The sequence below is a fragment of the Apis cerana genome, linkage group LG4 (assembly GCF_029169275.1).
Source record: "Apis cerana isolate GH-2021 linkage group LG4, AcerK_1.0, whole genome shotgun sequence".
Lineage (NCBI taxonomy): Eukaryota > Metazoa > Arthropoda > Insecta > Hymenoptera > Apidae > Apis > Apis cerana.
The window spans coordinates 12,241,220-12,256,499 of NC_083855.1; the positions used below are offsets into that span (position 1 = coordinate 12,241,220).

General features: G+C 34.7%; 2 protein-coding genes across 2 annotated transcripts in view; both read left to right on the plus strand.

Moving 5' to 3' along the window:
• The first annotated feature begins 122 nt into the window (after positions 1-122).
• LOC108000809 (V-type proton ATPase subunit G) lies at positions 123-2,356 on the plus strand. The gene is made up of 4 exons (XM_017061416.3): positions 123-812; positions 1,210-1,310; positions 1,428-1,526; positions 1,606-2,356. Exons 1-4 carry the CDS (start codon positions 731-733, stop codon positions 1,678-1,680), a joined length of 357 nt encoding a protein of 118 aa, XP_016916905.1. The 5' UTR covers positions 123-730; the 3' UTR covers positions 1,681-2,356.
• A 132-nt stretch (positions 2,357-2,488) lies between these two features.
• The window catches only part of LOC108000854 (E3 ubiquitin-protein ligase MYLIP), a 53,674-nt gene continuing 40,882 nt past the window's right edge, over positions 2,489-15,280 (plus strand). Inside the window, exon 1 of the mRNA XM_017061503.3 lies at positions 2,489-3,367. Within this exon, the coding sequence (XP_016916992.1) occupies positions 3,281-3,367 (87 nt within the window). The 5' untranslated portion in view covers positions 2,489-3,280. The remainder of the gene's footprint in view (positions 3,368-15,280) is intronic.

The window sequence follows — 15,280 nt, forward strand, 5'->3', positions numbered from 1 at the left end:
AAAAATAAAGTTATATTTTTTTTAATTATATAATTAATTATATTATATAATTAATTATATTATATAATATATATTATAATTAATTATATAATATTTTAGAATATAATATTTTTCCTAAATAATAATATTTACAATATATACAATATATACAATATATAACATATTTTCAAATATTTAAAAATCGTCACTATCTCTTGATCGAATAAATTTTGCAAAGCAAATATAGAAAAAAAAGAAAAAGAGAAAAAAAATAAAAACAAGATAAAAATGTTGAAATCAACGTCATTTTCAAAGTGCTTCAGAGTTAAAACAGATAGAAAGAATAAAAAAGGAAGAAAAGACTAGTGTATCATTATCGCCATTTTTTAAATGTCAAAAATATTTAAGAGAGGGTACTATTTTTCAATTCTTATTTAGATCCTCTACTTTATCTTATCTTATATACTTAAAAAAATATCTATACTATTCACAAGATGGCGTTGATGATCAATTCTTAGTTTATCTCTAATTTTCTACTTCTATTCGTTATTTTTTTCGCATTTCATTTATTCTGAAGATGGCGCTATTTCAATATTTTTATCTATCTCTATCTTTTTTCCATTACTTGCTTTCTTTATCTATATTTAATGATATCGTAGAGCGCCATCGTTAAGGCGGGGCAAACAACGGAAACTCTAAAGTCATATGATCGATTTGCGATTCCTTCAGAACATAGCATTCTGTTGCGAAGATGGCCAGCCAAACGCAAGGTATTCAACAGCTTTTGGCAGCTGAAAAAAGAGCTGCAGAGAAAGTTGCAGAAGCTAGAAAACGTAAGTTTCTATTCAAACATTATAAATTATATTTTAACACGAATATGTTTTTAACATAACCCATTATAATCAATTTTTCTATGACCCTGAATTTAAATGGGTGTAACCTTTTAAATGCATTGAAAAATTATGTTTTAACATATATATTTATTAAAATATGGTTTTTATTTGTTAATTTTTTTACCATAAATATTTATAAATGTAAATATAAATTTTATATATACATATAATATTATTTGATATTTTATGATAAAAATAAATCAATGAATTTATTAATAATAAGTTTGGAGAAATATTTTTAATCATTATTACATTTCTTTATAATAATTATAATAATCATTTATCATAATATAATATAATTAGTAAAATTATTATAATAAAATAATTTTTCTTTCAGGTAAAGCACGTAGATTGAAACAAGCAAAAGAAGAAGCTCAAGATGAAATTGAAAAATATAGACAAGAAAGGGAAAAACAATTTCGTGAATTCGAAGCAAAAGTGAGTAAATTTTAATATATGCATATAATTTTTTTATAGTTCAATCTAATAAAATATTATTACTGTAAAAAATGTATAACATTATACAGAATATATTTTTATTATTGTTACATATAGCATATGGGATCAAAAGAAGATGTAGCAGCCCGTATAGAAGCTGATACAAAAATAAAAACAGAAGAAATGAATCAGACTGTGTCTATGCATAAAGATTCTGTAAGTTAATATAAAATGTATACGGAAGAAGTAATAATATTTTTTAATTAAACATTTTCTTTGTTTTTTTATAATATAGGTTGTGCATACAATTTTGGAGTTGGTATACGACATTAAAGCAGAATTGCACAAGAATTACCGCGCCGAAATTTAAATCAGAAAAATCGTATCGATTACTTATAAATATTGCATCTTATGCTATAAATGTACATTAAGTACTTTGTTTTATCATGTCTTAAAACGTATCTATCGTTGTTATGTTGTACTTTTGTCAGGAAATGTGTATATCCTTTAATTGTAGATGGTGGTATTCAAATTATTAGAATTCTTTCTGCAGTTGCTACACGACAATAAATGTAACCTATGCCGAGCTTTTACCACCATAATGGAAAGTTTAAGGATTATCATAGTGCCGTCATGGTAGCAATATAGATGCAAACAAATTATCGTCATTATGATATATCAAGGCCTAGATATATTAGCATGACGTGTAAATGTTAAAGCTTAGGGTGGTGGTAGAAAGTTGTACATCATTAAATGTATATTGTTATTGATAGATGTCATTCCATAATTCTGCTGCATCGAGGACATAAAAAATTCGTTAAATAATTCTGTACAACTTCCAAAGAATCACACATAAGCTCCCAATCCGATGTGATTCTTACGACGATGTACATAATATATATTATTTGTTTTGTTTGAAACATACATTTAAACTTTATTAAGGTATAAAGATACAAGAAATTATACCTCATGTATAAACCCTGTCTCCGTATGCTGACTAATCTGTACAGTATTAATGTTCGGAAATAAAAACGATCAAAAGATAATTACTTTGTACTTAAGGTTTTTATCATTTATTAAACGATAATATAATTGAAATTTATTATCCATTTATTTTTAATTGAATATTTAATTGAAACATTTAATATAATGTTCTTGATTTTTTTAAATACGATTGCAATTTATTCAATATAAACATATGAATTATCGATATTACGATAACATGAAAACGTTATATAAGAAAAATAATTTATCATAATTCATTTAAAAAAGTAATCTCTCATATGTTATAAGATTATTAATTATTAAATTTAAATTTTTGAATTTTTTAACTTTATTCATTGAGCGCAGACGCAGTTTCATTAAAAAAAATACAACTGTAACGTTATTGGATATTTCTGTTTACGCTTATTGTAAATGGTCAGATATTCAGGTAGAAAAGAAAATATCCTACACAGAGGGGGAATCAGCTGTATGAACCTAACCTTTCTTTCATCATGATCTTAGTATATAATCGGTTGGGTGCGCGTCGTTCGTGTGTTTTGTATGTTCACAACACTAGCGCCATTCTATAGACATCGAGAGGTGATTCGATTTCACGAACTAACACTGGCAGCGCGAAGCGGTCAGTACGTGTGCCATTCTGCACCGAGAAATGGAAGCCGACGAGACGCGTTCGAACAATACGAGCGTAAGCACGTTGATGATGTACGAAGTCGTGTGTGAGGATACAGTGACAGCTGTGGACGGGTACGCGTTTTAAATTTGTTATGATTAAAAACGTGCCAAGTAAAGCCGGTCATCGACCAGCTGTGAATTCAAGGAAGAGATCGTTGTAAACGCGCGTGTCGGAAATTCTGTGAACGTGTGTTTTTATCGGTTTGTTACGCCTAGTCGAAATCGTATTACCGAAAAAAGTCTTACCGAAAAAACGGTGCGTGTAAAAATCTTTTTGGATACTACCTGACAAGATGTGGTGTCTCGTTAGTCAAGCTAATTCTGTCATTCTTGAGGTACAAGTCGATCCCAAAGCTATTGGTCAGGAGTGTCTCGAAAAGGTGAGTCATCTTATTATATTTTTTATTTGTTTATTCAACGAAGAAAGGATTGTTATTATATCGAACTGTATATTTGTTTTTCTGATTTAAGATGTACAATAATTGTTTTTTACATTTAATTTGGTTTATTTTTATAAAGTCAATTTCCTGCTTTCTGTACCATTTTCTTATAATCGAAAATAAAATATCAAAAAATTTATAGAAATAAAAAAATATTAAACAAAATAAATGATTCGATAAAGATGATGTATGTTATTTGTTTTTCTTTGCTTTATTAAATATTAAATTTCACGGATAGTTATCATTTTTTTTATCTAGTTTTGTTTTATTATTTCGATCGTAATACGATATAAGAACGCAAAATGATAAAAAGGAAAATCAAATGTTGAAAACAAATCAATTAAAAACCATATTGTCCAAATCTTACGTTGTCTAGATTTCATTGTAAACAATAATAAATAACTATTGTTCATCGTCTATATATTTATATTACGTGTATCGTCGATCGATTACTTGGTGAAAGTACGATTTAAATCTTTATTCGAAATGTAAATCTAACGTTACGTTTGATTTAACAATCTTGAGATGGTGGTAGAAAATTTAACAGAAAGCAAATATACACTGCAACAACATACTGCTATCTATGTAAGTTTATCCGAAAAGGTGGCAGATCTCGGAAACGTGAAACATATTCGCGCAAAAGGCAAAGATGTGGACGATGCCTTACGGCTAGGTCGTAACTCACGTGCGCAACAGATGCCCCGAAAACATTCAGATACTTGCTAGTGCAATTTGAAATTTGAGAATCATACCGATGCAAGATATTTTGGTCCTTTTGGAAAATTTATTATCGCGTTTGCTGCAAAGTTATACCGCATCGTTGAAATTTTTGCAATGTAATTAATTGAATCCTTGTGCAATGTAGCGGCAATTCACACGTGTGATTTATAGACATCCGACCTAAGGTGACCTCGTGACAACCTCGGTGGTCGTTTCACCGGTACCGTCTTGGTTCTTCTTTGGGGTTTAATTCTATTTATAGATGCCAGACGCATCGGCTGTGTGTATTGCAGCAGTTGCACGTATGTATACTGAAACTACCAACCTTATTCCCCTTACTCTCAAGTTCTTTCAATCTCTCTCTCTCTCTCTCCCCTCTCTCGCCTCTCTTCCCTCTCTCCTTCCTCTTTCTGTCTCTTTCTCTTCTCCGTATAAAAACATTATCGTTCAAAAATAACAAGATCAGTTTATAGAATCCATTCGATCGAGAAAATTGTTTATCGTACGTTGTCGTTCTGATAACAATTAGAGGTTTTGATCTTTGCCCATTACATCCTGTTTGATGACTAAGAGAAAAAAATTTTGTTTACCGTCTATTTAAAAATAAATACAGGGATCAGAGATAATTGGTATTTTTTTTACTATCTACGTATGAAGGAAATGAAACGAACGAAGCTAGTATCCGATGAAAACGTGATTCTAGACACACAGGTATCCTCCTAGCGTGGCACGTTTACCTCTAATATCAATCCGTGCAGAGCACTCGAGGATGATTACGGATGGAACCAAGTGGGTCAAAGCCTAACTGGGTCGCAATTTCACCGAGCACTGTATTATTAGACAAACTTGATGTGTGTGCTCATCGACAAAATAAATTTTGGAGGATCGTCGAATATGTATTTGTTACGAGTATTATCTTTAGTATAGTAAAATTGAAAGTTGATAAGGACGGGTATTCAGATGGAACTCGTCAAAGTGACTGAATATAGTACTTATTGTTAGTTATTCCGGACGAAGAGACGCTAATGCTGATAGCGTGAGACTTTGTCGTTTCATCGTCACAGAGAAACTCCTGTGTCACGGTTGTTATACGCTCACTGCTACTTTTACAAAAAGTTTCAACGTCGAATAATTCACTCGAATAAGTTAAATATTGGTGAAAAATACACGCGCGACTAACCGGGGCTCTTTGTAAAATTGGGTCGTCACTGACAGGAGTTCGATCCCAAAATTCGATTTTTATCGCCTTTGCGCTTTTAAGCCCATCGATTGACGCTTTACACAGGCATTTTCATCGTTTAGTTCATCTTTACTGCTCTCTCTTTTTTTTTTTTCGTGACATGACGCGTATCGTGTAATTTATATAAGTCCCCCACTTTTTTCCCTAGTCGAGTTTTTTACTAGAAATTTAGTATCCAATAATTTGTATCACTTAGGTAATAAGAAAATTTTCTTCTTTATTTTATACGTAAGAAAAACGATGGAAATTGTATTTAATATTGCGCATAATCGTAATAAATACACAAGTTGAGCCGTTTAATTAAAAAGTTTCGCGTCAGATTTACAAGAACGTTTGCAAAGTTAGGTTAAGTCGTCGATCGAGTCTAATTAGTTCGTTACCCGAATCGGTCGATTCGTTTGGAAATTGCATTTTATCGAATTGTTTCGACACGAGACAACGACGAGTGATGAAACACTCGTTAATTCTCATCTCGATATGCAAAACGAATAAAAAGTGAATGGCTTACAAGCACGGCTTTGGCATTTAGTTGGATGTACGAAATCCAATCTTCTTTCACGCTAGTGGAAATATGTTTTCGTTTTAAATTTTTCCACATTCGTTCGAGAATTTCACGCGTGCTTGCCGGTACAAACATACACAGAGAAGGACATTCGGTATGGTCGTCACAAGAATCTCATTACATCGCTTAATTGCGTTCCATGGAAACCTTTTTCGTCGGCGAATGCACTTTTGCAGCGTCCATTCTTCCTTTGAGATCGTCCATCTCGTTCTTTAATCGATCCCTAGAAATTCCATTATTTTTATTTTACCCCATCTGTTTACTTCATTTCCCATTCTCTCTCTTCTTTTCCAATGTTAAAAGTCTCTTAAATCGGATAATTATAACGAAACGGTTATACTGGTATAACTACAAGTATAAAGAGTATAACTCTTTCAAATAAGATTACATATAATACCATTGCATATATACGTATACTATGTTATATACCATAGCAGCTACATACCTAATTAATAGAATTAATTAAGAACTTTGCATCCTGTTATACGAAGCTTCACCTTTCTACCAACTCTTTACAATTATTTTTTTTTCAGATGGCCTGTTTCACTATATATACATACATATATATATATATATATATATACACACATACACACATATATATAGTTGTTGATTATAATTTCTCTCGCGAGTAAGAACTAAAGAGACTGGAAAAAAATATTTTCGCGTCAAAATAGGACAAAGGAAGAGGAAAAGGTTAAAAAGGATATATATTGGAAAGGACGAGAGAAGAGAGGATACGAAGATGGACGTGTATAAAGCATTAAATAAACGACCTCCTTGAAGTTACGTCTCTCGTGGGTGAGTTAGGAACGTAATCGACCGAGAAAGAGAAATATACGAAGAAGGACCGCGTTGGGAACGAGCGAAGGAGTGGCAAGCTCGTTCATCACTAGGTGACGCCCCCTAAATGTTTCCTTTGTGGGTTTTAAAAGTTTTAGCAATGGCCGTGCCCATGCCTCAGCAAGATATTTCATCGATTGTTTTATAGCGGCACGGACCTGCGGGATTTGTCTCTTTTATCATCCGGACTATTTCATCGTAGCCACTCTTCTCTCTCTCAGTTCATTTACTCCCCGGAGGAAAAAAGAAGGAAAACAAAAATACGACTCGCATGCGACCAATTGGAATAGGTATTTGTCTGTCAAATTCTAACCTTATTATTCTATACCCAATGTCTTTCGAGCACGCTTTTCATCATTTGTATCATTTTTCAGAGTTAATTTTACGCGTTTAACGGAACACTGTCGTGTTGAGAATAATATTACATTCAACACAAGAATATTTATTTGTGAAAAATAAAACGATGATGTTTGAATGGATAATCGAAGAGTGTATAGTGCAATTTTTTAGTGCTTTTTTCGCGTGTCTCTCAACAGTTTTCTTCGCCAAGTTAGGTTAAGCAGGTCCATGATCTGTCGTTTGCAATGCAAGGAAGGAAAAATAAGAGAGCGTAACAAAGCCTCTTTTCCAACTCTCCCTGTCGCGTTCAACGGCCGTTGAATAAGGCAATATCCCCAGGCTTGATGCCCGTTTTGCACGAACAAGGGCCTGTTATTACATAGGAAAAATTGCTGGACCCGCGTTTCCTCTTCTTCCATCCCCCCTTTTTATTTTTTATTTTTTTTTTTCAATGTTTAGAAAAGCTCATTTTCAAACTCTGCAACTCTCTCATCCCTCTGAAACTTCATATATGCTTTCTATAAAGAATTTTTTTATAGAATACAGAAGTACAGAGCGATTTTTCGATTTCTCTCCCTCTCCATACCGTTCCTTTTTATAATATTCTTTTATATAATTTTCTATTTTTAATTATACTGCGTGTTTATCGCATCTTCAGACGTGAATGTGTTTCTTCAATCTCAACGAGCTAATTCTTTTTCTCCTAATGATCTTATTTGTTACATAAAATAATTTACCTATTAGAACAAACGAACGATTAATCACGGAGGAAGTGCACAAGATACAGAAGATAGAAACGGAAAGTACAAGCATATAAAAAGTTCTTATTAACCGGTAATATGTTATCTCTTGGAAGAATAATATTTCCATTAATGCACACCTATTAATTTGTTTTTTTCTTTTTAATTTGTTTTTACAGTGTTTTATTGGACAACATTGTGAGAAGTTGCTCGATGTATAATTAAAATGTTCCGCAACGTGTAATAAAGACGTGGCACGTGTTCATGTTGAATTTGATTAAGGAATTATATGAAAATGATATGTTATTACATACGCATTACGCGATCCATGAGTCGGTATAAATGTGATTTCGATCCACGGCACGGATGATAAATAAAAACAATGTTTCCTTTTACCACGACCGGATCAGTTTCAGAACTTTCTCTAATTTTCTTCTTCTTGCGAATTCGACGCATCCCGCTTACCGACCGAGGTACCGTCGCAAGCATTTCGTCGAGGCATAGGTATGCACCTATATATACACAAATATAATGGAACATCGTCGCAGAGATTCGAGATATACATTCTTTGGATGATCGAACGATCGAACCGTTCGGATGCGATGCACATTGCAAAGATTTCTTAGCTTATCATCACGATATCTCAACTTACGGAAATCGTTGAGATAGGAAGCGACAACGAGAACCAGTCATCGTACCAAGAATTGAACGAAACTTTTTCCCTTTGACGGGACTTCGAGGGAGGAAGAAAAGGGGGTTTATCATAGCAGTTTGATCGGTTTCTCGGCCACCGTTCGATTATCTCCATTAAGAAACGAGCAGTTGGTTGGAAAACGGTTGATATCTGAGACGTTAGATTGGATTCTCGCCACGGAAATTGTGTGAAACAGTCGGGAAATGGAAAGATTCTCACCTGTAATAATATTCTAGTGTAAGCCTCTTACGTAAATTGTAAATTAAAATTGCTTTTCAGAAATGTGGTATAAAGGAGGATAAAAATTCGTCGTTCCGTTTTCACGATTGAAATTTAGATTTATTTCTTTTTTTTCTAGGTTAGATCACGATAATCGCACGCCATCCCACGGTTGAAATTGAAATTAGAAATTTGAAAGAGAGAGATTTAGGCCGAAGTTTCATTCTCTTTGCCACGTTGCGTTATAATTTTAAGTCCGTAATTATGCGGCTTTATCCGTTAAATCCCTGTTAGCGAGGGCTGGTTTCCCATAGAGCGAGTGCGCTCCTTGAACAATCCTTTCGCTCGTGCATTCCCCCTCCTGCATTTTTCCTCTGATTTAAGGGCTGCATTTAAAACGCTTCATTTACATGGCGAGCGGAAGCTCGAGAAATGCTAGCTTTCTGGATTATTTGCATCTCTCATTTGCCGCGGAATATAGCCGTGATTTGAAACAGCGACGGACGAAAATAGGCAGCCGATTTCTTTCTCCTGTTATACCTCCCCTCCCCCCTCGGTATATACACACCGAGCCCTCCTTTCAAATCGAGCCTCGTTTCTCGTGTCCACGATATTCAAAGCTCGCAATCTCTCTGCATTACTTCTCCGCGTGCATCGAGCCGCGAAATACTTATCTCGACGACTATATTTTTTTCCATACTTATTATATCTCCCCGCTTTTCTGCGAGAGTGAATCAGATTCTTTTTTCAAAATCGTAAAAAGAAATGTCACGTTAGTGCGTTGCGTTACATCATACAATAGCATAATATTAGGTGTAATTATTATATAGTTACGATATTATTATTACTTATTACTTTGTCATCGTCGTGGAATTTTTTAGATCGAGTGGAAAATCGTTCACGTTCTCGTGAGCGTACGAGTAAAATTTCTCGAGTGTAGGTGTCGAGTGGAGGAAAGGTTGGCAAATACCGGCACGCGGTAGTTGAGAAGGGAAGTTGAGGAAACAGGAAGCTCTAGGAGAATTATAAAGTGTATATTCAGGACTGGCTTAGCCTGCGGGGAATGGGCTTAATGCGACCTTCTCCTTTCTCCAGTTCCACCCAGTTCCTCTTTGTATTTGCATGCATACGCGATCCTCCGTGATTCAACGTCTGTTGGACGTTCTTCTCCTCTCTCTGTTCTCCCGCGCACTCGTATTGTCCGAGAACGCGTTTGAACGAATTGAAAGCCGTCCAGAAACCGTGCACGAGTGTTCACGGTTACCCGCCTCTCGAGAGAAATCTTGATAACTCCGCTATTCGCGATAATTTTCATTATCAATCCTCTAACGCGATTGACAGAAATGCACGAAAACTTAGCTCGATATTCTAGTTGAATCGGATAAAATCCGAGGAGGAGGGGAGGGGAGGAGGAAAGTTGGGAAAACAAGGAAGAGAATGACATAACTTTTAAACTCGTTTATGCGGTCGAGCTTTACGAACGGTCAAACTATCTTCCTTTATAACGAAAAACCAAAGTTTCCCAGCGACCCAGAAATTTTCTATTTACGAATTGGAACGTGTATTAATCCGACTTCGATGTCGGATGCATCCATTGGGAGACGTGTATTATCCACGTTACCGTGGAATTTAACGAGTATTTCCAAATAGGAAGCTGTCGTTGGATCACGTAGCCCCCTCGTGGGATTTGCAAGAAACAAACTTATATAACGGTAGCGGTGTTGTAGCAATAATTGAGATGCCTCTTGATTCGATGTGTGTGAATTTTATTGATAGCTGATGTTGAAATTATCTTCGAAACGGATGTTGAAATTATCTTCCACGTTTGCGATTCGAATGGATACGAGTTGGATATCGCGTTGGTAAGAAAGTTCCTGCGGTTTTTGTACGTGTCACGTTTTGAGGTTAGATATTCTACGAGCTGCTTGGATGTATATTGTAATCAGTTTTGGACGAATTATAACGCGTATCGATAGAAGAGAAGCGTTTAGAATTGATAATACGAAACTATGTATCTATTACTTTTTTAAACAAAGTTACGAGATTATTCTTTTTCGTCTACTATATTTCGTGTAATAGTGTTACAGCAATATCATTTGAAGGTATCTTTGTTATATCTTTGTGTCTTTGGTTAATAATTGATATCGAAACGAGATCTGCATCGTTCTCGAGACAACTGTTTCGCATTTGCATTTGAATGGATATGGATTATATTGAATTGATAAGAAAGTTTGTGCCATGTGTTTGGATATTTTATAAACTAATTGGATGTATAAATTTAAAATTGACGAATTGATGATAATGTGAGATGTCACATATTTACATAAATTTAAACAAAGTTATTGGACATTTATCTGTCGTACTTCGATAGCAATGTTGTAGCAACATCGAAACGTCTCTTGGTTATCTTTGTATCTTTCATCGATACTTGGTGTCGAAACGAGACCTGGACCATTCTCGAAACGATTGTTCCAAGTTTGCATTCGAATGGATTAAATTGGGTTGGCAACAAAGTTCGTGCTGTTTTTGTTAACGTGTCACGTTTTGTGAATATTGGATATTCCATGAACTGCTTGGATGTATATTTGTAATCAGTTGGATAGATTATATATAGATATAGAAGAAAAGCGTGTAGAATTGATGAATTCATAACGTGAGACCATATCTATCTACATTCTTTTAGACGTGACAAAGTTGCCAGAGCACTGGATTGAAATATTCTTCGTCTATTATATTTGAGATCTTGCTTTTTCCAACATTTTCGATTCGAAAATTTTCTACAAGGAAAAATCCTCGATTTTGAAGAGGCGATAAAGCAACGTGCAGATAAATTTTTCCCTAGGATTTCTATAAACGAGGTATCGTGAGATTTTTTGAAAAATAGGAAAACGTTTATGCACGATGAGTAATCGGTTTTGCCTGCGACGAATTTTATCAAAGTCGTTATTCGTGACGAGGATGATCGCTCGACGAATATTTCTTTCGAAGGGGGTATCCCTCCTTCCGCAGTGAATAGTCTCGTTAAGCTTACTCTCCGACAGATTGCCTTCGAACGAGCGAAACCTTTTAATCTCGACCACGAAGTCATCGTGCAATTTGAGCTGCGGACGATGAAAAATCAGTCGATGTGTTTTTCATCCATGTTTATTTTTCAACGAACTGTATAGATCACGATGCGAAATGCTTGAATAGGAATCGAAGTCATCGTGCGCTTCGAATGTGCTTTTATTCCACGATGTGTTATCCATGCTTCGGTTATTTTTAAAGAAAGCAATCGATGCGAAATTCTCGAAGAGGGGATTACGGAGCGAAATTTTCGCCAGAGAGACGAAAAGAAATCGACTACTTTTTGCAATTCGAATTGAAACTATATTGTTCCGGATGATAAAAAACCAGTATGTATTTTTTTCTCACGACGTGTTATTTAACGTTTCGGTTATTTTTGAACAAAGTGAACACGAATGGTATGTATAAATCACCGGTATAAACGATTCGAAATACTCGAATAGAAGTCCGATTGGAGTTGATAAAAAAGATCATTATCTATGTTTATTTTTTAAGAAATTAATCAATGCGCTCGAGAAGAAGGAAAATTTTCGAGAAACGAAACAAATCGACCACGAACTGTTTCTTTTCATCTATTAAATTTGAACCGTGCATTTTCTTAAAAACCAATCTTATTTTTATCCACGTTTCGATTATTAAAATAACGATAGAGGCGGTCGAGAAGAGGATGCAAAAAGCCGAGAAACGGAAGAAGTAGACGATAGCGTGGGAAACGATAAACGTTGATTCCTTGCGTTTCGTACTCTCACGTCGGCGGTGTACCTCATACGTGTATCGTGCACGCTTGCGAAACCGTATTTCCGATTTTTTCATTCGCTATTTCACCACATGGATCTATCTCGTTTCGTGCACACCCTTTGGCCGGATGTTGCGTCGATCGGCGGTGTCGTTGGTATTCGTTGGATAGGCTGATTCATCGAATAACGACAGTTTGGCCTTCGGTCAGGAACAGAGGATGCCACGAAATAGTCCGGCGTTGAATATTATTCGGGTGATATTTCGATTCTCGTAGTTGGACGGGACTGTTATTCTCGTTCCAATGGGAGGGGGATTGTAATGGATGGAAGAAAAAACAGTCGACGATTATATCTACGCGCAACTCTGGAGCGTGATACAATTGCGTGGGTGTGGAGGCGCCTTCAACTTATGGCGTATTACGATTACTTTCGGGACTGGCGATATTCCAGGCGCCGGAGGATCTCGGGTTGCCGAGATTAGTTTCTAGTCTTGACGCGAAGTACAATAGAATCTTGGGCATAAAATACGGGTATTACGGGTGCCGAATTGTCTGAATGCATCCAATATATATCGTACATCGGCTGTTCACTTAATCCAAAATACAATTTCGCGAAAGTGATATCGCCTCGATCCTATGTATCTTGCTAATTTGATATCTTTCAAATTGTCTCGTATATTTTTCAAGCTAAAAGAACTGTAAAAAAAAATAATACACACGAAGGTAAGTAATTTTAAAAATTCTCTCTGTTGTAACGATATAAATCGATTCCGGAATTAATTTAAGAGGAAAGGCATGGAATATAATTTGATGTGAAAAATAGAACGAAAGTCTTATAATTTATCATGACGTGTTTCACGGCTTAACAAAATCGGTTTAGAATTATTAAAAGATTGTAATCCGGATCCGTTAATCGGGGCAGCATGAATTGCAACAAGATTCCAAAGGGATGGAAACGATCGTTGGTGAAATCGGCTCTGCGATTAAAAGCTGCGAGGAGCGTGTAATAAAGGAAGGAGACGCGCATGCGCGATTTAAAATCGCGTCGAGGAGGGGGAATATCGAGGAGATGCGAAAATACAGGCATGCGTTTATCGGTCGAACACGTTTTTTTGCGTGATCTCTCTCGAAAATTTTATTATCGAGTTTATTATCTTTATCCACGTGAAAATTGGTGGCAAATATAAATTTGTGACTGATCGAATCGTGTCTAAATCTTCAGAATTATATTGTGGAAACACTTTAGCGAATTAATTAAAGTTTAAAATATTATTTCGAATATAGCGAGGTTGTAAAATTACTATTAATAACGGTATTTAAAATCGTGTTATTCTTCGTTAAAATTGCGAATTTTAAAATCGTTCGTTTGCTTTGTCGATACGTTTCTCGATATAATTAGAAAATGTTTTAAAATTAAACATGATTTTTCGCTTATTATAGAAGTATATTGCAGAAGTCACTTATTGTCAGAAATATTTTTCAATAGAAACAATAGACTTAGTTATTCTATTCCTATGTATTATGCATAACGAATAAATTCACTGGCGTGCAACGCGTTATTTTCCATTACGTTTTTGAAACGATCTTCTTTTTTGTTGACGTGTTCAAATTGTCGCACACCTATCGTTTGCGATTTCTCTTCACAATGTGTAGCGATATTAAAGATATCATTGAGACGGACATGTATATTTAGTTTGGAATGAACCTTCATGACTGCAATTTATTTAAATTAGACACAATAGCTGAACTTCCTGCTTAAACGAGTCTCATCGAACGTGAACAATATTATTATACTTTGATATGTGATAATGTCGCTTTTTATTATTCTTTTTATATCAAGTAGCAAAAATTAACGAAAGAGAGCGGGTCGAGAAATCAATTAACAGGAAAGAAATTGCAGAGTACGTGTATCGCAGTTTATTTTTATTCGATATTCGATGCTTCGTCGCGAAAAGCAAACAGATATAGTAAATGCAAATTGAATTAAAATACGGAGTATCTTTCGATTTTAATACATTAATTATGTAACTGTATGTAAATTTTATATTTAGCGGTAATAAATTCTGATTTCGTGGAAAAATAATTGGAAAGAATAATGTATTTCAACAATGACATGATATATATATATATATAAATAATTCATAAGATAGGTTAAGGATTCAAGAAAATAGTAGTTCGTATATAAATTATAGGTGAATTGCAAATTTAATGATATCGCGTATCTCTGATTAACCAACTTTTTCTTTCGGCTTTCGCTTTCTTAATCTCGATTTTCCATCGACTTTGCTCAATTTCGTTTCTACTTCAACTAGCTCTTAGGCAAAATAACTTTTTCCGTCATTTGATTGTATTTATAAACGATCGAAAACCAGATTCCACGAGGTTTCCAGAAAAATTATATCTCGCGATAAGAAATCGCGCGATAACGAGACGTGAATTATCGAGAAAAATCGAAAATTCATTATCGGGAATGCTTGGAAGATCGGCTCGATGTTGGTTTTATTTGCGCTCCATCTATATCTCTCGTTGCCATAAAGAATCGTAGATGTCACGATGACTCGAAAATTAAAACAAGGTGCATTTTTTTTCGTAGCTACCTTCCTGATTTCAGAACGAACATGAGAAACCTTAAAAGCGATATTTCAAATTGTTGAGAATAGAGATAGGTGTAGGAAATGTTGATTCGTTTTTTAT

What these genes read in the sequence shown, in the direction of transcription:
- LOC108000809 (XM_017061416.3), top strand. Translation starts at nt 731, where the DNA reads ATGGCCAGCCAAACGCAAGGTATTCAACAGCTTTTGGCAGCTGAAAAA. An exon ending in AGTTGCAGAAGCTAGAAAAC is followed by an intron (nt 813 to 1,209) that starts GTAAGTTTCTAT and finishes TTTTTCTTTCAG; the next exon opens with GTAAAGCACGTAGATTGAAA. An exon ending in TGTCTATGCATAAAGATTCT is followed by an intron (nt 1,527 to 1,605) that starts GTAAGTTAATAT and finishes TTTATAATATAG; the next exon opens with GTTGTGCATACAATTTTGGA.